The sequence below is a fragment of the Thalassophryne amazonica genome, chromosome 13, assembly GCF_902500255.1.
Source record: "Thalassophryne amazonica chromosome 13, fThaAma1.1, whole genome shotgun sequence".
Classification (NCBI taxonomy): domain Eukaryota; kingdom Metazoa; phylum Chordata; class Actinopteri; order Batrachoidiformes; family Batrachoididae; genus Thalassophryne; species Thalassophryne amazonica.
Window position 1 is genome coordinate 77,599,579 of NC_047115.1, and position 24,373 is coordinate 77,623,951.

Consider the following 24,373-nt stretch of genomic DNA (forward strand, 5'->3'; position numbering starts at 1 on the left):
TAGGCACACGGTGAAGGACCTTATCGGTCTTCCCGCTCTGGGAGAGCACAGCTCCTATCCCTGAGTCCGAGGCATCCACTTCAACCACCAACTGGCGACTAGGATCGGGCTGCACCAGAACAGGTGCAGACGAGAAGCGCCGGTTTAACTCCTTGAACGCGGCATCGCAACGATCCGACCAGGTGAAGGGGACTTTTGGTGAGGTCAGGGCTGTCAGGGGGCTAGCTACCTGACTATAGCCCTTAATGAACCTCCTGTAGAAATTAGCAAAGCCGAAGAACTGTTGCAGCTTCCTACGGCTAGTGGGTTGGGGCCAGTCTCTCACCGCCGCAACCTTGGCCGGATTAGGAGCGACGGAGTTAGGGGAAATGATAAATCCCAGGAAGGACAAAGAAGTGCGGTGAAACTCGCACTTCTCGCCCTTCACAAACAGCTGGTTCTCCAACAACCGCTGCAGGACCTGACGTACATGCCGGACATGGGTCTCAGGATCCGGAGAAAAGATGAGTATATCGTCCAGATATACGAAGACGAATCGGTGCAGGAAGTCCCGCAAGACATCATTAACCAATGCTTGGAACGTCGCGGGAGCGTTTGTAAGACTGAACGGCATGACCAGGTACTCAAAGTGACCTAACGGGGTGTTAAATGCCGTCTTCCACTCGTCTCCCTTCCGGATCCGAACCAGGTGATACGCATTCCTCAGATCAAGCTTGGTGAATATTTTGGCTCCATGCAGGGGCGTGAACACAGAATCCAACAAGGGTAAGGGGTATCGGTTACGAACCGTGATCTCGTTCAGCCCCCTGTAATCGATGCATGGACGTAGCCCGCCATCCTTTTTCCCCACAAAAAAGAAACCCGCACCCATCGGGGAGGTGGAATTCCGGATCAACCCGGCAGCCAAAGAGTCCCGGTTGTAGGTCTCCACTGATTCGCGCTCGGGTCGTGAGAGGTTGTACATCTACTGGACGGGAACTCAACGCCCGGAGCCAAATCAATGGCACAATCATACGGTGGTGCGGGGGGGGTGAGCGCCCGGTCCTTGCTAAACACCTCCGCAAGGTCATGGTACTGCACCGGCACCGCCCCTAGATTGGGCGGGGCTCTGACCTCCTCCCTGGCCTGGGAACCGAGGAACCGAGGAACCTAAACATACCCGATGGCAGGTCTCGCTCCACTGACCACTACCCCGGACGGCCAATCGATCCGGGGGTTGTGTTTCAACATCCAGGGAATCCTAAAACCCCACGGGAGGTGGCTGGAGTCACAAAAAACTCGATCTCCTCCCGGTGATTTCCCGACACCACCAGGGTTACTGGTGGTGTCTTGTGAGTGATTGGAGGGAGTAGGGAGCCATCTAGTGCCCGCACCTGCACAGGCGAGGTAAGCCGACACAAAAGAGAAGTTACAGCTGACTGACTCACTTCCACATTAGGAAGGCCAGCTGATTACACACTGTGTGTGGAAAGTCATACCAGTGAGTTTGCATGATTCTTGTTTCATATCCTGTAGAGTCTCCTCTGACTTTCAACTTTGGAATTTTTTAGTTTTTTTTAACTCTGCTGTAAAACCCATTAACATTTATGGGGACATTCCTCAGTGTATTCATATTTAAAGTGCCTTCTGAAAGTTTTACAGTTTCATTTATGCATCTACTATGGAGCAATGAGAATAATGTGCATCAGTAAACACGTTTTAAAAGACGTCTCTGTTTATCTTCAGCACAACTGACAAAATCGCTTGAAGAAACGTTGTTCTGGTTTTAATTCTATAATCACAAGAACTGCTTGGGAGGATCTGTCTGTTTTGATGTAATGTGAATAACAAACTGAACATAACTGTAATCCAGATATGACCTTGACTGGAATTAAAGGGGCATTCGATAATATTTGTTTAAATGTGAAATGGCGGCTCCCCCAAACCAGACTTTAATACAATGCCAAAGGGACAAAGAGTAGGATTTAGAGATCAGTGTTTTTTGCTTGAATAATGGATTGTTTTTCAAATCAAGCCTGACATGGCTATTTGCTAATTATTAACTACCAACCCACTTGTATGATTTGTCATTGTAAGGCAAAAATAGCTGTTAGTGCTAGGAGCAGAAAACATCAAGCTACTGCTGTAATATCATGCAGACAGAGGAAAATGTTTTTTTTTTTTTGTGTGTGTGTGTGAAATGCGTAAAAGATTCTGATCCAGTGGCCATTACTAGTTTCCCACCAATGCTGTTGTCAGTTTCCTGTCCACCACCCATGTTGGTGTGATGACCAAGTGTATAGTCCAAGAGCCCTTCAAAAGCATTGGGCTGCTTGATATTTCACATATTTTAATTTGTTTATGCCATTCAAGTACAAAAAAATAAATCAAGTCTTCTCAGTGTAAAAATTTGTAAAATTATCTTCCTTAAACTCAAACTCAAAGCAAATCTCTAAGACCTCATATAAATTAATTTAAAATATTGAAGCCAAGATGATGGGTTGCATAAGTAATGGGCCCCTTTGGTATAATACCTGTAAATTATTGCTAGTTTTCTTCAGACAAGTCAGGGGATGGATACATGAACATTTTCAAGTCACTGAATATGTCTTTGACTTTATTTACATCAGTTATAAAGAAATACAAAGAGTATGGCACTCTATGGAAATCTGTATGGAGCAGACAGGTCTCAAACCTGAGTGACTGTGCAAGAAGGAGAAGAGTGAGGAAAGCACCAAGACACCACCAAGACACCCAGAAGACGTTATACGCTTATGTGGCTGTAATTGGAGGACTTGGGCATAGTGCATGTTTTCCATTTTTCATCTGTCATGATTTGCCTCGGATCTGGGCTCATGTTCTGCTTTGAGTTTTGTCTGTGTCCATGTCCTTCCTTTGTAATCCTTTGTCTTTGGTTTTCTGTTATCATTATCTTAGTCACTGCTTGTATTTATCTGGTCATTATATTTTGTCACTTGTTAAGCTCCTTTCTTTTTTCCCACAGCCTTTGATTTTCTTGTTGATCTCTTTTCAGTTCTCACCTTTGTTTTTCTGGGTTTGTCTCTTTGGATTATTCAGATGTGGATTTCTGCTCTCTTTGTATTATTTTTAGGCTTATCTCTCATTCTGTTTCAGTTTGCGTTGTGTTTATCTTACTGCACTACCTTGCACCAGCTTCCCTCACCTTCATTCTGTTTCAGTCCGTTTTGTCTTACTGCACTCTCTTGTCCTCTCATCTTTGTTTTGTCTGTTCATGCCCCTTTGTGATTGTTCACTCACACCTGTGTCTTGTTTTCCTCTCACCACCTGTGTTATTTAAGCCCTTCGTGTTCCTCATGTCTCTGCCAGTTCGTTGCGATTCTCAAGTCCACATTCCAGCCTTTTTGTCTTTGCTCTGTTTTACCTGTGTTCCATTTTTGACCTCGCTCTTGCCTCAGCCATGAACTTTGTTTCCTTGTGTATTGAACTGTTAGTTTTTGACCATGCCTTTGCCTGACACCTGCCTGTACTGCTGCATCTCTGACTCCGAACCCCAGCCTGATTTTGAGATAAAGCCTTTTTACTCTCACGCCATTGTCTGTGAGTTTTGCATATGTGTCTGTCCACCTTCTCTGCCACGCCTCCTCGAACCCTGACAGTATCACCAGTTATACAGCTTCATGATGAAATGGTATAGAGAGGATTTTCTTAAAAAGAAGACCTGAAGGTTCAACTACAATTTTCCAGAAGGTACATCTGGGATACAAGCCGAGCTTTGATGTTTTGGTGAAAGAAAATTCACCAAAAGGAAAAGGAGTATATATTTTGAAAAAACTAAGTCCCTTTGACTGCCCCCTGGTTGTCAGCGCAGCAAATCCAAGGTGGATCTGCATGGCAAATTGGCACAACTTTTGCACCGGATGCCCTTCCTGGCGCAACTGCACATTACATGATAAATGTGGCAGGGGTGGTGTTTGAACTAGAGGTGGGCGAATCGATCCTAATATCGGTACCAACGCTAGTAATGATATTGAACGATCCTCGTGTAAAAAGATCGATACTCAAGCTTTTTTTCTGTCCCACATGCACTGACTGCTGCGCATGCAGATTCATCAAAGTCTACTCTGTCTGTAATGGCAGCGCTGCGCTGTGTCACACAGCACGGCGCAGTGCACCCTTGTATTGTGGTTTGTCAGCCCTCCCCCTCAGGAGATTTTGTTTAAGTTGGTTGAATGATATTTTTTTTAAACAAAATGTTGATTGTGATAATAAAGTATTTTGTTGTCACATACAATGTTTGGCAAAAATTCTATCCTAGGTCTCCTTTTGATCTATGAAGCTTAATATGAAAAAGTATTGGTATCGGTATCGATATCAGCGATACTGGGCCTGTATTTACTTGTATCGGATCAATACCAAAATTCCCGGTATCGCCCACCTCTAGTTTGAACCAGGAACTTTCCTCACTGAACCAAGTGCACTAACCACTTGGCCACCACCCCTGCAACAAATAAGTTGCATTTTATGTTAAACTGAAGTGCAGAACCGCAGGAATGGGAGAAAAGTGTGATGTCGTAACTCACCAGAAATCTTAGTCCGTTAATTTTCAGTCTGTTTACAGTAGCTGCACATTCTTGCATTTTGTTCTGGGGACAGAAAAGACACACAGACTCTGTTTTCACATGCGCTCTACACAACGATTACTCAGCTTAAAATAGTTCCACTTAAAGATTTGATCTTAACACCAGTGTGATTTCGGATTGTTTTATTTTTTTTGGTACTTACGCTACACAAGAAGAAGGCCACTTGTTCCTGGTCCCAGCTTTCACACTCCTCTTTCGATGGCAGGTTCATTTTGGTCTCAGCAGGTAACCTTTTAGCAGCACTGTGCTTTGAGCATTCCAACTATTTGTGACCCGTCACGGGCTGGTGACTCAACTCATCAGTCAACTTCACACAGAGAGAAGTAGCGCACATGGCAGGGTGGTCACTCCATTAAAGCCAGCATGAAGCAGTGCTTAGCATTTTCACTTATCAGATTTTGTGCCTCAGACTGCCTCCACAAAAGGGAAGCACAAGCTTCCTCAAAGTCATTGTATGTTAAGTAACAAAGGTGTCATAATAGAATGTGGCTAAACCGTTATGAAGAATAACAGGACCGCTCTCAAAGCATGCACTGGTGTCATGTGGTGACACATCTGCCAGACTATGGAACCATCCTGGATCCTGGAGGGCAACCACCCAGACAGCTGTCTGGTCCGTCCTCATCTCTCAAATGTAACCATTTATCTGCTGCAGCCATGTGAAACATTGGTGACACATTGACCTTCTCCAGCTGTTGGGGTCCTCAGTACTGAGGACTCCAAAACATGACTTTGGCCATTATTTTAAGAAGGTGACAATATGTATCTGGATCATGCCAATAGAATACGCCACATGGCCAAAACGTTGTAACTGTCATTCGCTGACAGTGCAAGGGGTACTCCTCATGTGAGAGTATTACCTTGGCTTTAGCAAAGCGGCAACAGCAGGGTATGCTGTGGCTCAACAGATATCCTTCAAATTTGGTGGAACTGTTTCTTGGAGTAATTTGGTCAAAGATCAAAGAAAACAGGAAAGCATGGTTTGAAAACATCATGCCTAAAGAGGTGGTGGATGATGCCGATCATGGTCAATGACATGGACATCACAATGCCAATTTCAATAAAATGTCTGTTCACCACAAATAAAAATATCGCAAATAACTAACCTGACTGTGTCCATTTATCATACATAGAAGGTTCCGGGTTCAAATCCCACCTCTGCCACATTTCTCCATGTAATGTGGAGTTTCGTCAGGAAGGGCATCCGGCGTAAAACCTGTGCCAATTCAACATGCAGATCCATCTTGGATTTGCTGTGGCGACCCCGAGTGCAAACAAGGGAGCAGCCGAAGGGACTTACTTACATGTATTCCATGTAATTTAATTTAATTTCAGGTGGGCCTTTAATCAACTTTAATCAATTTCCAGCACTCTGGAGTAGACGTAGACCCTGGAGGCTGAATAGTGTGATGATCATATACGAGGTCTATTAGAAAAGTATCCGACCTTATTATTTTTTTCAAAAACCATATGGATTTGAATCACGTGTGATTACATCAGACATGCTTGAACCCTCGTGGGCATGCGAGAGTTTTTTCACGCCTGTCGGTTACGTCATTCGCCTGTGGGCAGTCTTTGAGTGAGGAGTCGTCCACCCGCTCGTCGATTTTTTTCATTGTTTAGGAATGGCTCAGAGACTGTTGCTTTGTTTGATAAAATTTTTTTCAAAACTGTAAGGCACAACTGAGTGGACACCATTCAATAAATTCAGCTGGTTTTCGGTAAAAATTTTAACGGCTGATGAGAGATTTTGATCTGGTAGTGTCGCTTTAAGGACGGTCCACGGCGCCTGACGGCGATCTGCGCTTCGAGGCGGCAGCGTCTCGCCGTTTCAAGTTGAAAACTTCCACATTTCAGGCTCTGTTGACGCAGTAAGTCGTCAGAGAACAGAGAACTTTCAGAAGAAGTCGGCATGAGGAGTTTATTCGGACATTCCATTGTTAACGGTCATTTTGTAATGAAAGAACGTGCGGGCAGGGGCGCATGTCGGGCTGGACCCGACCGCGGGGGGGTCGCGGCAGGAAAAACACCTCCGTTGGAAATCTTAACGGGCAAGTTGGAACATGCCCAAGCTGTTAAACAATTTCTCAGTTACTCACTTGTTGAAAGCCATTAAAAGCCGCCTGAATTCTACAAATGGTTTTCAACACGGAGGTGTTTTTCCTGTCGCGGCGCACACAGATTTGCCGAGTCGTCACGGAAACGACTCGGCGAATTTGCGCGTACGTCTTTCATTAAAAAAATGTCCTTAAACAGTGGAATGTCCGCATAAATTCCTCAGGCCGGCCTCTTCTGAATCTTCTCTGTTCTCTCACGATGTCCTGGGTGAATTAAGCCTTAAATTAGGATGTTTTCAGCTCGAAACAGGCCGACGACGGCGCCTGGAAGTGCTGCAGGACGTCCCGCTCCGTGGGAAGTCCTTACACCGACAGAAACACCCCATAATCTCTCATCAGCCGTTAAACCTTTCACAGAAAACCAGCTTAATTTCTCGAATAGTGTCCACTCGGATATTCCTCACAGGTCCAGAAAAAATTTTGATAAAGCAACGCGCGCCGTCTCGAGCAGCGTGTGAAACAAAGGAATTCAGCCGAGAGGGCGGGACCACATCTCACTCAAGGCCTGCCCACAGGGAAATGACGTCACCGACAAGCGTGAAAAAACTCACGCATGCGCACGAGGGTTCAAGCATGATTGGTGTAATCGCATGTCATTCAAATCCATATAGTTAAAAAAAATAATAAAAGGGTCGGTTTATTATCTAAGAGACCTCGTAATTGGCACACACCCTCTGGTCCCCTTTTTAAAATATGGGGACCACCACCCCAGTTTGCCACTCCGTTGGCACTGTTCCATACCTCAATGCAATGTTGAAGAGACGTCTCATCCAAGACAGTCCCTCCACACCCAGAACCTTCAGCATTTCTGGAGGGATCTCATCAACCCCTGGGGCCTTGCTACTGTTGAGTTGTTTGACTACCTCAGTGACTTCCACCAGGGAAATTGATGTTAATCCTCCAGCTTCCAGCTTTGCTCCTACTGCAGAGGGTGCTCCCGTCTGATGCAGGAGTGCCTTAAAGTGTTCCTTCCAGCGGCAGATTGCATCATCATTTGAGGTCAACAGAGTCCTAAACTTACTGTAGAAAGCTTGGATGGTTCCCCGTTTTCCCCTCCTGAGGTGCCTCACATTCCACCAGAAGCACCTTGGTGCCAAAGTCCTTCGCCATGGTTACGCCAAACACCCGTTGATTTTCTAATACATGTTGCTCAAATGCTGTGCAGCACTGTCACGGATGTCTCATGCCACTCGCTGCTGAAATGATGACACGTTTGCACACAGTGTTCAGCTCTGATTTTCCTGCTATTATGTGAATAGAGGCTATCGAAATTCTTCTGATTGTACCCAGTAAGGAACAGCCTTTAACAACATTTAAAACACCAAACTCCCATGGTGCATTGCAGCACAATGTCCATTGTTTATTGCTTAACTAAAATTGCTAATTTCTCTAAAAATAGTTATCCTATCAACTTTCCATTTTTGCAATTATACCAAATGGCAAATGTCAGCTCTCCTCTATTTTTGCGGGATCGAAGCCAAACTCACGCACACAGAGGTCACCTGGTTATTATAATATATATAATAATATATATAAGCAGAGGGAGAGAGAGAGAGAGAGAGAGAGAGAGAGGAGTCTATAGGCCAAGCAGGTTTTCAGTATCACTTAACCCTCTGGGGTCGACCCCATCGTATACAATGGCTAAGACCAAGCTTTACTAAATTATAAATAACTTTTTAATGATATGAGATTCAAACTTTTTTTGCTGAAAATTTAACTCCGCAGACTTTCGAGCCAGCCATCGGCCATCTTTGTTCTCCTCATAGAAGCTGTGTGATGATGTGCACAATGTGAGTGTCCAATCGGAATTGGTTCACCATCACACGGTTTTCCAAAATCCAATCGTAGGGCAGGTACCTCACATGAAAGCCAAAGATCATTTTCAGGAGTGATATGTTACTCGTTGGCCCTTTTGAGTAGCCCCCTGGGTGCTCCAAATTGGTCTCCAATGCACCCTGCGCCATTACGCACAGCGATGAGTGAAAGCAGATGGAGCAGATGGAGAGCCTCTGATGACAATCTCACGTGCTCAAACAAAGAGTGTGTAACTATCAGCATTGCTCCACTAGTTTGCATGTGAATGTTACTGGATAACTCTGTTGCTTTCTCGGTGTAAAGCACTGTTTACCATATCAACGGAGTGAGGGGGAGTGCCGCTTCTCAGACTGTAAGGAGCCAAAGTGGGCCAAAGTGTGAATGAAAGCTGCTTTAGGAGCAGCACATAACACTCCAAGACACAGTAGAAGTAGAAAATTGTGATGTAACCTTTGTGTAATAGCAGACAGAAATTGCTTTGAGATGAGACAAACAAAACACATAGACCATTTTGTATATATTGTTCAAAATGTGCATTTGTGTTTATTGTTTGAACCTTTTTGTTGTACAGTCTTTCACACAAGACCTCAAATTACCTTTATAAAGTGTCAAAACAGTTGTTTATTATAGTTTGCTGTATGTTTTGAATAAATGTGTGTGGAAAATTATTTCCTGCTTTACTTTTTCCTTTCTTATTTCGATTTGTAAACCTTTATTACACTTATAAAACACAACAAAAGCATATATATTATGAAAGCACAGGTTGTCCTGAAAAAACAAATAGGCATAAAACTTGATTGTGGGATGCAGGAAGAGCTGTTAACAGCAATAATAAAACATTTACACAAGGTGAGTGAACTGTCCAAAAAATGCCCTCGGACCCCAGAGGGCTAAGGTAACAAACACACAATTAATTCTCAGTATATCATGAAGAAGAAAAAGAAAAGGAAAAGAAGACAAATGTATGTTGTAAAACTTTTATCCCAAGTGGCATCTATAGCCAAGTAGGTATAAATGAAGTATTACACAAGGATCAAAAATTTTAAATACTGAAGCGCGTACCACATTATCAGTCTCACAGTAAAGAATCTGATTAAGTCTTACCTATAACATTTGTATTATATGCTGAAATTTATTGACTTATTGGGTAACTACTGCAACAATGGTGACAAAGAGTTGCACCAGTTTTGTGTAAAAAATGTCAATTATTCTGTCATGATTAGTTATTGTGTTTCCATTTACCAAAATTGGCCGATTTGCCAAAACTAGATCAACAATAATTTTTGACAAACTGAACTTGGCCTTGTTCAGCATCTTTTGCTATTTTTAGGTGATCACTCATTATTGTTATGTCACAATTCTTGCGCCACTTGCTTCCAGTGGTGCTTTAATTTAGACTGCTTCAGCAGTTTTCTTCCGGTTCCTGGTCTCTCAGGTTTACCCTTCACATGCATGTTCACTTCCTTGTTTATTGATTCATGCTGTTTTTAACCATTCACCAGCCATCAACCCCCTGCCAGTACATCTTTCTGTTACAAGTCCTGCTGCGTTTTTCCTCCAGGATTGTTGCCTCTGTAAGGACCCAGAGACACCAGGACTAAACAGTCTGCAGACTAACCCACATATGTGCAGTCTCCTTGCCATCATGTTGTAACCACAATTTTGTATCTGTGGCACCCTGACTCTCCATGGCTTCATGTGAAGTAGCACAAACACCTCAGGAGCACTGACCAAATTTAATTCAATAAATTTAGTATTATTATGACTTCGTGGATTATACAGTCTTGAATTAATTCAGCATCATTTGTGTTTAAAACAGGTTTGATTTCTCACTTTATTACTGAATGTGAATTACTGTCAGGGCACAAAATGTGCCAAATATTTCCTTCTGCTTCCCTGAACATCTTATTTCCGAGCACCATGAGTGATTGATAAATACATTATTGCATATATTGTACGGGCTGGACAGGCTTTATATGGATTTAAATGGGGAGATGGTGTATGTATAGTAATTATGACAAGAAATCCTCAATAATTTTCTACATCAGAACATGCCACCTCGAGGAAGTTATTTTCATATTGGACGTTACATAATTGTCTCATTAAAAAAATTGCAATGATGAATTTATGTCACACCAGTTGTGATATTTTAATTCATGTGAGATTTTATGTGATATTTTCATAAAAGCACAAGTCATATGTGACAAGGTCTTAAATCTTTTTAAATGTGTAGTTATATATGATTGATAATTTATTATTAATAATGTATATATGAATTTAAACAATAAAATCCATTTGGCTTCTTTGCTTTAAGGCCTTTTGAGGTCAAACTAACTTCGATAAACTACATCTCATATATCACAAGATGACATTTTATGAAATACCTTTGCCTTCATTTTCTATTTTTATTTACAAACAACAAATAAATCTAATAGGCACTTTGGACTCTTTGGACTTTTCATGTCAAAACACTTGTAATGTAAACAGACAAATATCCTCCATATAACACAAGGTCTCAGGATATGGAGCATAGCGGAGGTTCTATCAGATACACTCAGGTTTTAGCTTTCCTCACATTCACTATTTAATAACACCTGCATATCTAATCACAAGCAGCTGATCTGATATTCAGCATCCACAATGACCAAGAGGAAATGTCGAAACCAGTTAAAGATGGCAATCCTGACTCATCTCTCGGTTGTCTGCAGATGCTGTCTGAGGCTTTGCCTCCTCCACCCCTCCTGGTTGGTTTCTGTTGTGCCTCTGAGCTCTGCTACTTCCTGTTGGTCCCAGTCTGTCACTGACCTTGCCTCTGCCTCCTCCTGTTGTCTTCTTTGCTTGGTTCCTCAATCCACCATGGCCTCCATCCTGCGCCACACCCTCCTCCACCCCACCAACACCAGCTGGCCCCTGCCCAGAGCCAAGAAGAGGGAGTATGCTCTACCCCTGCCTTCTTCCAGCAGCAGGATTCAAGTTCAGTATACCACTGACACCATCAGGAATGGGGACCAGCCCCCCGCCCCCCAAAAATACTCATCTATACAATTTGTACAATCTCATTTATAAAATTTAAATCTATGGAATAAATGTTCAAGTCTCTTATCTCCCGAATCTTAATGGCAGAAGTGCTCTTCATGCAGACTTAACAAAAATATCAAATTTAAGCATTTAGGAATTACAGCCATGTTTATACACAGTTTCTCCATTTCTTGGAAGAGATTTATGGAGTCATGAGGCTACTGGTCAGAAGTCTTCGGTGATGCCGATATCACTGCAGGAGAACAAAGGTACAAGTCTTTAGAGTCCTGGTTAACTGTATTGTAGTAAGACTTGGATGATAACCAGTGACAGAAGGTGACGACGGGATGTTGTTGGTACGACCTGACTTCTGAGGTTAATTGGCCAGGTGGAAATGCCTACTTTCAGTGAGTAGAAACCCTCCACCATATTTGTTCCATCTGTCTTTTCAACCCTTTCAGCCTGTCATGTTTTTTGTGATACTGTCTCAAAATGCGTCAGTCACGACTAATTAGGTGAGATTCATTTTTTGAGAGAGTGTGTGAATGCGTCTGTCTGTATGTGGTCCTGTGATAGACTTGTGTTCAAGGTGTATTCTGCCTCTCGCCCACTGACAGCTGGGATAGTGTCCAGCAGTGGTGGGCAGAGTTCCGCTAATTAGCAAAGCTTACTTTCCCATAAGCTGATTATCTTTTCAGCTGTTTTTGAAAACCATCGGCGGATTAATTAGTTTCTGCTAAATTTAGTTCCACTAACATTTCTTTGCTGGCATAGTGAGTAAGACCGAATGGAAACAATTGTAAACCCTAAAACATTAAGCTTTGTCTATTGGGTGCTTAGCAACAGCCAGGCCACTGTAAGGACCGCAGCCCGCCACCAGCAGAAAGAGGCAGACCAGCTCCTGGGGAAAAAACAAACAACAAAAAAACAAAAGAAGAAGAAGAAGAAGAAGAAGAAGAAAACAACAATAAAAAAAAGCCATTTACTTTCAACATGCAGCAGCGCAGACACTGGCAGAAGAGGTAAATCGCAATGTCATTTTCACTCATGGTCAAAACATAAGGCTTCACCAAACTAACTACATTCCTTGAACTATAAAAACTCAACAAATCTATAACACTAACAACAGTCCTAAACTAACATGAACTACAAACACAAAACTCCCATAATGCATTGCTGCAATGCATTATGATCGACAGTGTGCCTGCTTTAAAAGACATGTACATGCAAACCTTTACTTTTTTTAAGTGAAAAAACACTTATTTTTGGAGTTAAAACAGTCTCATTAATACCTGCAAATGCACAGAGGGTGAATTACAAATCATCCTTGATTTGCACACGTGTTTTGTGATCCACAAACACAAATTTCCGATTTGTAACTTGTGTGTTGGTTCTTACAAATAGACGTGTTTCATCATTTTTTTTCCATTTGTAAAAAAAACAAAACAAATAAAAATAAGAAGCATTTGCAAAGCTGAAAATTGTGATTGTGAAGTGTGACTCAGCATGTTTGCCGCTTTTCCCACTCCCATTCAGTAGATGGCAGTGTTCTATGCGTTTTGACTGGGGGGGGGGGGGGGGGGTGTTGATAAGACGGTTCTGATTTCCCATAATGCCTTTTAACGCTCAAACCTTCTTTATCCTTTCTTCTTCATTACTTTAAAGGTGCAATATTTTCACCTGTCATTTTGTAAAAATGACAGAGTTGCTGTTAATGTGTTGACAAACTGTCCAGAATTAGTCTGTTTATAAAAGAAACCATGAGTGAAAGTGCCTTGCATTTGAGCTACACTGCCACTGTGAAAGATAAGTGAAATATCTTTACAACAACCACAGGGTGTTTAAAGGTACAAGTACTGCATTAAATGTATTCTGCAGTGCAGTTGCTGATAGTGTGCCAAGTCAGTATTGAAAGTTAGTAGTTAGCTGTAACTTCAACTTTTTTTCAGAGTTTATTGGTTTAGAGTTCTAAAGTTTTTTTTCAGTTAGCGGTTTAGTGGTTATTGAAGCTAACATTTTGGTTAGCTGTGACCACCACTGGTGTCTTAGTTAGAATAAGGAGGTATAGAAAATGAAAGAATGAACATGTTTTACGTTGTCTGTGCTCGATCACAAGTAAAACGTTGCTGGGATGTGTCCACATTAGATCAAACTTTAATCAAATTGAACAGCTGAGCTTATTAAAAACAGTTATTTGGCCATTCTAATGAAGGGACCACTGAGCCTCAGAGGAACTTTCAATGACAAATCGCCTGCATTGCTCTTGAACTGATTGCCTTTGCCACCGACTTGGCCATTTGCCTTTTGATTTCATCGGGTTCCTCTTGGAGTGTAGTGGAGCCAGCAAGTTCATATAAAGCTGAGTGATTGGAGGCTAAATAGTCAAATAATTAGTGAAGTCTGGCCTGTGAGACCCGTTAACCCTCAAACTCCATGTTAATGAGATCAGTGTAATATGTTTGGTCTTGCAGACAGCGGCAAGGTATGCTTATTAAAGAGACAAGAGGAGTCAAGATGCTGTTAATTAGATGACAAATCATGGCTGTGTACAGAGATTTTCTTGTCAAAATCAACAAATTATTCCTATTTGCTCTGCTGAAGCTGAGGATTATTGTACGCAATTACATCATAGTGACATAAAACTCTTTCGTTTACATTATTGACCGCTGCAGCAGACAAATTAAAACAACACGAGGCAATTCCTCTTGTAGTAATTACCCTTTTGGAAACAAAAGGAATGGACAAGTTACAGTGATGGCATCTAATTTCACTCCACGTTCCTGACCGTTGGCATTCCTTTCCCCAGATAAATGATCCTAATCATTGATGGGTTACACACCCGTACGTGGAGGTCCCGAGAGAACACACCCACAAAAACGGTCATTTTAGTCACTGAGCTAATTAAAGTGGTGCAGCAGATGGTGCAGACTTGGTCTGGACATAATGAGACGGTGAGTGGCGAGACAAACCGGACATGGCAGGACAGCTGTGAGGGGTTTGTGAGGTGACCAAAACTTGGGCATCTCCCCGGAGAGAGGCTTCACTCCAGCACAGAAAAACAGTATTGAACTGCAACTGCTCCTAAACTTCTCAGTAACTTTTTAAACACTCAAGTGAATCGAGCTGTGTTTACCAAATGTGTGCTTTTCCTGTAAATGAACGATGGCAACAGGCTGTTTTGATGCCCCCCCCACTCCATTGTCAATCACTTGATCTCGACAGTTGATTTTTGGTAAACACCAAATCCCCAACACCTGCAGCCGACTCCAACTGACACATTGTTCCACCATCAGGCATGTTTCACTGTGATATAAAAGAGCTGCGTGACCACAGTGGGTGTTTTTCTGGTTTCAAGTTAAGTGGGACACAGCAGCAACAAATAAAGAAATTCCTAGAGGTGCACAAGGTTTTGGCATCTCTCTTCTCCAAAGAGATGCTGCATGCTCGCACTGTGCCTTTTGTGAAGAAAAGGCCGAGATCAGTGGATACCGGTGTCCACGGGCGTGATGGAGTGAAGTTTCAGGATGTCAAACTGTATCTGGTGGAGAGGAAAATGGGCCACAGCAGGAGAAGCTTTCTGACCCAGCTGGCCAGGTCAAAGGGCTTTATAGTGGAAGACGTCCTCAGGTTGGAAAATGTTTGCCCTTTGGTTGTTGACTGACCAAGCAATGCTTTTGAATTTGAAGGTTGAGAACATACAGACATATGATTGTAATACTTTTACTCACTGAATGTCTTTTGATTAGACACCATGGTTGTGCTGTGATGGCTTCCAAGGCTTGTTGCTTGGCAGAAAAATTAAACATCACAACAATGAGGAAACACATTTATAAACCTGCTTGTCAGATATTGAATTTAAATACATTTTTAAAATTACACCTTTCTTACTGGCTTATGAAACACAGCAAAAGCAGGCACAAAGACAAGACAAGACAAATATACCTTTTATATGTTTTATTCAGGGCTGCAATGATTATTTTCTTATCAGTTATGATGCTGAATGTTTTTACATAGAAAGTGTTTGTCACATAAATAAATAAACTAGAGCCTATGACCTTGACTATGACCTATGACCTTGAAAATGGAATCAGCTCTTGCCTATCAGGATATGAAACTTCAGTAAAAATTTCACAAGGATATATGAAAAATTGTGTGCTCCAGGCTGTTCACAAACAAACAAACAAACAAACAAACAAACAAGTACACTGTCAAGTCTTGTCAAAAGGTCTTATTGGTCTTTTTTGGTCTTCACAATGGTGAATGGCTCATCATACTGTGGGATAAAAATCAAGATTTCAGATCATATTGGAGGAGCGTACATGCCTGTGAGATCAATGCTGTACTTCTGGTTTTTGCCACCAGGCGGCGCCATCTTGAAGCAAATATCACAACAATAACGGGGAAGCTGTATTTCCGGTTTTTGCCACCAGGCGGTGGCATGTTATAACAGAAAGCTGTAATTCTGGATTTTGCCACCAGGTGGCGTTTCATTTATTTTCCCCAAATTTGTGAAGTTTGACCCAATTATCAATGATAAATATCATTGGAAGTACTCCAAAAAAAAAAAAAAAAAAAAAGATGAAAAAATGAAAAATACTCAAAATTTAAGGTGAACAAAGTAACAGACAAACAAACATATAAACAAACAAACCAACAGACAGCGCAACAGAGTCTTGTCAAATGACTTCAACAAGACTAACAAACAAAGGCAAAAACAATCTCCTCCAACTTCCCTGGTGGAGGTAACAAACAGTGTTACAGCTATGATAACTAATAATAATAATAATGATAATAATAATAATAATAATAATAGTAATAATAAATAATAATAATATGGTGACCTTGCACCACACACATGAAAGTTGAGCGGCACTGGCACGGTTTTTGCAGGTGCAAAGATTTGCGTGTGAATACCACATGGCACTCTCACAGATGTTCAGCGCCACACGCTGAGATGACCTCACCTTTGTGCACACAGTGCTCAGGTTGGCTGCAGTCTATTACATAGTTATTATGTGAAAGAAATTGTGAAAATTCCCCTGACATTAGGTGGAAAAGGCACTGAAAAACAAAAAACTAAAGCAGAAGAAAAGAATGAACAACCACTCACAGACAGAATGAGCTGCGTCTCTCAAGTTCCACTGACGTCCTCGCAGACAATGAAAATAAAACAATAAACCTGGATTGCCTCGTCCACATTCCTCATACAGGTGAAGTCCATGGTCCCTACCCCGGCCGGCAGCATTACAGTGTGGTCCTCAGAAAAATAAATAAAGGAAAAGACTAAATCTGGTTTGTGGACCACGTGTAAAGGGTGCGTGTACAGCTGGACTGTGCAGTCACAGCTGGGTCACACACAAAACTGAGTTCCATTAGATGGCACGTCTCTGCTGTGGCAGGACAAGATGCACCGGGACCATTATCCTTTAGATGTGCTCCAATAAAAATAAAAGAATGAAGCCTGTGTGCTGACATCGTCCATCCAGTACACTGCACAGTGGGTGTACTACGCCAACCAGGAACAATAAACTTAAATCCACTTCTGTCCTTGGAATAATAAATAAGAAAATTAAACAATAAATCCGGTTTATGCAGGTCATCCATGGCTGGACATATCCTGTCCAGCCATGTCCAATATGAAGTGTCACTTGCACCCCATTTACTCCGAGACCACGACTGATGTGCGATCAAAAAATGGCCTCTGCTCGCCATCCCTCTCACTGGCTCTGGCTCTCTTTCACCGGGGTTGCAGGGTGGTCACTGTGGTGTCCTTATGGTCGGAACAAAGATCCCTCCTTATCGCCATCATTCTCCATCACTCCCCATCAGTCTCCAACAGGTGTGCGAGTGCTGTGAACTGTTTAAAACACTTGCAGTCGTTCGACCGGTTAAAAGATACATGGGTCTCATAATCGTTCTTGTTAACTCTAACAGGTCCCAAACTGGTCCTATGGGCCGTAATAGACACTTAATTGACTCTGCATGTGGTTGCTCCACTGATCATGGATATTAACATATATTTCACTTGCAAAATTCAGTCACAATGCACGCTTGGTGTAAATGCAAATAACAGATCAAACTGGAGACCAGCAAAGACCTGCGAGAGTTGACAACATGTCATAGTCTTGTATGTCTTATATGGGGCTCAGTCCGGTGTAAACAGGGTATTAAATGTTGAGGTTTACACTGTGAGTGCTGAGCTCCTGACACCAGAACTCTGCTGAAACTGCACAACTGCAAAACACCAAATAGACCCAAATGCTGGGAGCAAGGAACAGAGTGGGTTGTCAACAAAAACATATTTATTTACAAGAAGGAAAATAATAATGCTGCGCTGGGGGTGCCTGCAGAGTGGAGAGTCAGCCCGCTCGTGGCGGTGGAAATTAGGGAGCTGCAGGTTCCCGAGCCAGTGTTGAGAATGAACTGAGATCTTGTAATGTTCAGAGCCGGAACCAGGTGGGACGCACAGAGCCGAGACCAGGAATGAGGAGAACGGAGTAGATGGTGAGTGATTGCACTTGTAACACTGGAAGCCTTTACAGTTCACAGTTCACAGGAGGCTTAAAACAGAAATGTTCACAGTTCTGGAAATAATGTTCTCCTCTTAGAAAATAAGGTTTGCAGCTCAGGAATAGTACACAGTTCATGAGTTATCTTCAGAGGTCAAAGGTCAAGTGCTGCACATCTGTGACACAGTTCCAATTAAGCAGGACTTGACGATGCCAGAGTTCAAATAGTTCTTGAATATAGTTCTTGGAACAGTTCTTAGTCATGCACAGTCACAGGCAGGAATATGTGAGAACAGAATCCCACAAAAACATGAAGGAACTTAACTGGAGTGAAGCAGAGCAGCACGCTCTGAGCTGAGAGCCGGAGAGTTGTAGTGAGTGTAGGTGTCACACAGGTTAGTGTCTGGGAACACCAGGAAAGACAACACGCTCTAATACGGGAATTAGAGAGCTGGCCAGGTTACCTTGAATATAGGTCTGTCGTCTTAGAGCATGGAAGAAGCAGGAAGATGAGGTCAAGGTCAGGAGTCTCAGAGGAGCTGGAAGCCTCCAAGACTCCAATTTTTAACCAATTTGTAACCAATTTTTCATCAACGAGCTTCAGGGAATACCGGGAGTATCTGGACCCTTGAAGGATCTAGGAAGTATTTGGCAACGGCTGAGCTGAAACTCAGGGTTTATGTAGCCTGCTGCTCATCAGCTGCTCATACACAGCAGGTGTGTGGCCGTGATGAGCAGTGAAGCACAGCAGGTGTGACTTGGCTCTGAGTACGCCATCTGGAGACAAAACTCACAAACTACATTAAAAACAGGACAGGGAGGCAGACCATGGCCTTAAAGTCTTCAGTTCCCCTAACCTGCATGCCTTTGGATGTGGAAGCTATGCAAGCATAGGGAGAACATACAAACTCCACACAAAAAGGGGGCATTAAAAAATGTCCAAAGTTATTGAATAATAAGAAAAATAAATAATTTCTCACAGTGACATTAAAATGCAGGCAAATATAGTAAACTACTTTCAAAAGGTCAGGAAACACCAACATTATGTACAGTTGCGCTCAAATGTTTACATACCCTGTCAGAATTTCAGTTTTTTTGGCCATTTTTCAGAGAATATGAATGATAATACAAAAACTTTTCGTTTACTCATGGTTAGTGGTTGGGTGAAGCCATTTATTGTCAAACAGCTGTGTTTACTGTGTTTAAATCATAATGACAACAGAAACTACCCAAATGACCCTGATCAAACATTTACCCCTGTTCTTAATACAGTGTTTTGCCTCCTTTAACATCAACGACAGCTTAGAGTCTTTTGTGGTAGTTGTGGATGAGGCTCTCTGATGGTAAAGCTGCCACTGACTATGTCTTTTACTTTATTTCCATAAATTTTCCATATTTATTTCTAAATCAAAAATTCTGCCGGGGTATGTAAAACTTTGAGCACAACTGTACGTATGTATGTACGATACACCTTCATGGAGTGTGTAATTATCAAAAAAACAGACAGAAAAGAAGAACTTTACAAGATTGAAGATTATTAACTACTATCAGATTTCAATTAAAAAGTCTGCACATTTTAACAGTGTTGTTGTTGTCCATTCCGCTGCTCTCGTTTTGTTTGGCGTTGCCACAGCAGATACAGCCAGATCTGCATTGGTATTTGGCACAAGTTTTACGCCAGATGCCCTTCCTGACGCAACTCCAGTTTTACCTGGAGAAACACACACTGCTGGCATTCCAAAGAGGTCTCCCATCCAAGTACTAACCAGATCCTGCACTGCTTAGCCTCTGAGATCTGACGGGATCAGGCTTACACAGAGCAGATGGGCTGCCTACTAAAGTCAGATAATAGGGGGTTAAAATAAACATGAATCATTTTAATGCCTTGCCATTGCGCATCTGAAATAAAGAAATGGTTTGACATGTAAGTGGTTTTTAAAAAAATCTTGGCAGGGCAAGGTGACTGGTGCTTTGAATTGGAAGGGTCATTAGTCTCAGTCACGCAGATGAACTAAATATTATGTGATTTAAGAGGTTTTGCAGATAGAGATGTTCACATTGATTATATACTGTTATACTACAGCACCAAAGAGTTGAGATCTGTAGTTGAGCAGAGGTTGTCCAAAGGTGCACATTCAGAAACCTTTTTCCAGGTGGAACAGATTGCACCCCCACACACCTTAGGATACCAAACTCACCCGAGGAGGCAGGAGTTCCCTCTATGGTATGCCCAAATTGAGCTTTGAGATTCTTGCAAATTTTCCTGTTGTGGGAATAAAGAAGGAATCAATTATCTTATTTTATCATAAACTAATGATATTGTTAGGCTGTATGAACTAATTCAGATTTCTATTACATTTCAATCTGTAGAAGTAAACAAGATATTACCAAAATATCTCTCAAGCCTATCCAATAATATACAATGTTCAACTATGCTAAACGCAGCATTAGGATCTAGCAATAGCAGCACTGTGATGATATCTGAATCCATGGCAAGCAGATCATTCATGGCTTTAGTAAGCGCTTTCTCTGTGGAGTGGTTCATTCTAAATGCAGACTGCAGTAGCTCAAACAGTTCATTATCAGAGTAAGGTATCAAGGTAATCCAGAAGCTGCTGTGAATGTTGTGAAAGTGTAGGGACACGGACCCACAACAGGGGGCGTAAATGAACGGACAATGGAGGAAGTCAAATATCAACACTTTACTGTTGTGAAACAAGCACAACAATCACAACCAATAATAATAATTGTAGCGATAAGTCAATCACAACGGTGTCGTGTGGGCAGGCTCGAAGGTAGGAGACGTCCGTCCAAGCCGAACCGGAACCACACGATTTCCTCCGCCACCGAACCCCGGGAATACTGGAGCCGCCAAGTCCCGAACTCCAGGTGGCCACTGCCTCCGCTTGTCCGATCCGGTACTGCTGGCGAGGAACAGAAACAGTCAGATGTGGGTGCGTCTGCACCCAGCAACACGTGGGGTGAAACACCACCTCCACCTCTAGTCAGGAAAAACACTGCAGGAATGTAAGTACTTATCCGTGTAGCAATCTCCTGCTGTTCTTCTCTCTGTACAAAGGCAAAAAGTATTTTCTAGTCAAAGAATAATTCGCTGGCTGGATATGTTACCTTCTGGGTCGAACGATATCTCGGCAAAGAGGTGGAGATGTCGTCTGGCTGATATACCGACACTGATCCGACGAATGGTGACAGCTGTCAAAGATGATGAGCGGCAGCTGTCACTCTGGCTGCTCCTGTGAGGCGGCAGCGCCCTCTGGTGCCTGGAGCCCGCACTCCAGACAGGGTGCCCTCTGGTGGTGGTGGGCCAGCAGTACCTCCTCTTCAGCGGCCCACACAACAGTGAAGCCAATTTTTCCAGAATTTAAGAACAACAGGATTGATTCCATATTAGCCTGTAGTGTTTCAATGAACTCAGATCTAAATTATGTTTCTTAAGAATAGGTTGATCACTGCCCATTTAAAACAGGTCAGAAGAGAACCCATTGTTAGTGATAAGTTAATAATATTCATCATAGTGGGACCAAGTGTCCATATGTTCAGTTGACATCAGGTTAGAGTACATGAGTTGCAACTGCATACCCAGCAAAATAATGTCAAAATTGATAAAGCTCAGCTTCCCAGCAAGTATGGTGCCTACATCAGTTACAATATCTAGTAGTGTGACTGAAGCATACTTTAAAATAATGCAAGAATTCTTGAGCAGCAACTGACGAACAAATTAGAGGTGGTTGCCCTTAAATAAATGTAGCCAGTGTCAAAGACGAACTTTGAATTATGCTTATTTTTACTAATTAAGTTGGTGTAAATCAATCCATCCTCTTTGTTTGTATCATAAGCAGTATGACTAAATATGTAGGCAGGTGGGCAAGCTTCATTCAAAGGCAGGAGAACATTTGGTTTCAGCCAGGTTTCACATAAACCGATCATATAGAAATGATGTTTCAAAATTAGATAATTAATCACCATTGATTTAGAGGACAATAACCTTATATTAATGAACCCCAAACTGAGAAACTTAACTGGATTTGGTAAATGATCCAGTTGAAAAAGAGAGTTATTTAGTCTCAATGTAGGTCAGATGTCTCAGTTTAGATTTAGCTTTACAAAGGTCCATGCAGGCTGAAAGTGAAAAAATTTGAAAATTTTGATGTATTGCACAAACAACTGATACGGTATCATCAATTCTAATTGTGCCAGACATGCTCATGGGCACTAAATTTGCAGATCATGAACCACTATGTACTTCATGGGTATGTCAATTGACTTATGTAAAAATCTTTAGATGAATGTATGTTGACATATGGTGGCACATTGGCTTATTGGTTAACACTGTTGGCTCTCACCAAGATGGCGCTGGGATAGCTTCCAGCTGTTGTTTTTCTGTGTGGCATTTGCATGTTCACGTGGGTTCCCTCTGGATGCTTCGGTTTCCTTCCACGTCCAAACGCATGCAGGTTAGGTGAATTGGAAGCTTTAAATTGGCCATAGATGTGTGTGCGAGTATGAATGAGTTTGTCTGGCTATAGGTGGCCCTGGTGTCCTGTACCCTGCCTCTCACCCTATGTCTGCTGGAATAGGCTCCAGCCCCCCTTCCCCCAGTGATCCTTGATTGGAGTAAGTGGGCATAGAAAATTAAAGTTGACATATGTTGCATTTGTTTTACTCATTCATTATTTTGGATATCTGTGTTAACAAATTATGATTCTAAACTTTGGTATGCCAATCATGCAGTGTAAAATGCGTCAAAAGGTTTCAATATTTAATAGTAATTTTTTTTTCATATTATTGCTATATTCAGTAATATAATAAATCATTTCATATGCTTCCTATTTATTTAATTTTGCTCACTTTAGGGTTCTTTAAAAGGCTGTAAGCCATTAAAAGTCACAGTGGTATTCATATACTGAATTATTATCAAATACCTTCTGAACTTATAATTATCAAAAACTTTCTGAATTTATAATGGGCGATGAGGCACGGGCAGTGGCTGGAGTAGTCCCGAAGCCCTGCGATGGTCCGCCTTGCCCCTGGCGCAGATGGTGCAGGCCTGGATGTAATCCCGGACGTCGGCCTCTAGGGACGCCCACCAGAAGCGCTGCCGGACAACTGCCACGGTTCTTCGCACCCCTGGATGACAGGAGAGCTTAGAGCCGTGACAGAAGTCCAGGACTGCAGCCCTAGCCTCTGGTGGGACGTAGAGTTTGTTCTTCGGCCCCGTTCCGGGGTCCGGGCTTCGTGCCAGGGCCTCCCGGACGGTTCTCTCTACGTCCCAGGTGAGGGTGGCCACGATAGTGGACTCCGGGATGATGGGTTCCGGTGGATCCGACAACTCCGCCTTGACTTCATCTTCATGTACCCGGGACAAAGCATCCGATTTCTGGTTTTTGGTCCCGGGACGGTAGGTGATCCGGAAGTCAAAACGGCCGAAGAACAGTGACCAGCGGGCTTGCCTGGGGTTCAGCCGCTTGCCGGTCCTGATATACTCCAGGTTCCGGTGGTCAGTGAAAACCGTGAATGGCACGGACGTTCCCTCCAACAGATGTCTCCACTCTTCAAGAGCCTCTTTCACCACAAGGAGTTCTCGATTGCCGACATCATAGTTCCGTTCGGCCGGGGTCAACCTGCGGGAAAAATAGGCACACGGGTGAAGGACCTTATCGGTCTTCCCGCTCTGGGAGAGCACAGCTCCTATCCCTGAGTCCGAGGCATCCACTTCAACCACCAACTGGCGACTAGGATCGGGCTGCACCAGAACAGGTGCAGACGAGAAGCGCCGGTTTAACTCCTTGAACGCGGCATCGCAACGATCCGACCAGGTGAAGGGGACTTTTGGTGAGGTCAGGGCTGTCAGGGGGCTAGCTACCTGACTATAGCCCTTAATGAACCTCCTGTAGAAATTAGCAAAGCCGAAGAACTGTTGCAGCTTCCTACGGCTAGTGGGTTGGGGCCAGTCTCTCACCGCCGCAACCTTGGCCGGATTAGGAGCGACGGAGTTAGGGGAAATGATAAATCCCAGGAAGGACAAAGAAGTGCGGTGAAACTCGCACTTCTCGCCCTTCACAAACAGCTGGTTCTCCAACAACCGCTGCAGGACCTGACGTACATGCCGGACATGGGTCTCAGGATCCGGAGAAAAGATGAGTATATCGTCCAGATATACGAAGACGAATCGGTGCAGGAAGTCCCGCAAGACATCATTAACCAATGCTTGGAACGTCGCGGGAGCGTTTGTAAGACCGAACGGCATGACCAGGTACTCAAAGTGACCTAACGGGGTGTTAAATGCCGTCTT

At 42.9% G+C, this 24,373-nt stretch overlaps 1 protein-coding gene across 1 annotated transcript in view; it reads left to right on the forward strand.

Annotated features, from left to right (window-relative positions):
* Nucleotides 1-14,984: 14,984 nt before the first annotated feature.
* dntt (deoxynucleotidyltransferase, terminal) overlaps nucleotides 14,985-24,373 on the forward strand; it is a 471,498-nt gene continuing 462,109 nt past the window's right edge. The window contains exon 1 of the mRNA XM_034184986.1: nucleotides 14,985-15,178. Within this exon, the coding sequence (XP_034040877.1) occupies nucleotides 14,985-15,178 (194 nt within the window). The remainder of the gene's footprint in view (nucleotides 15,179-24,373) is intronic.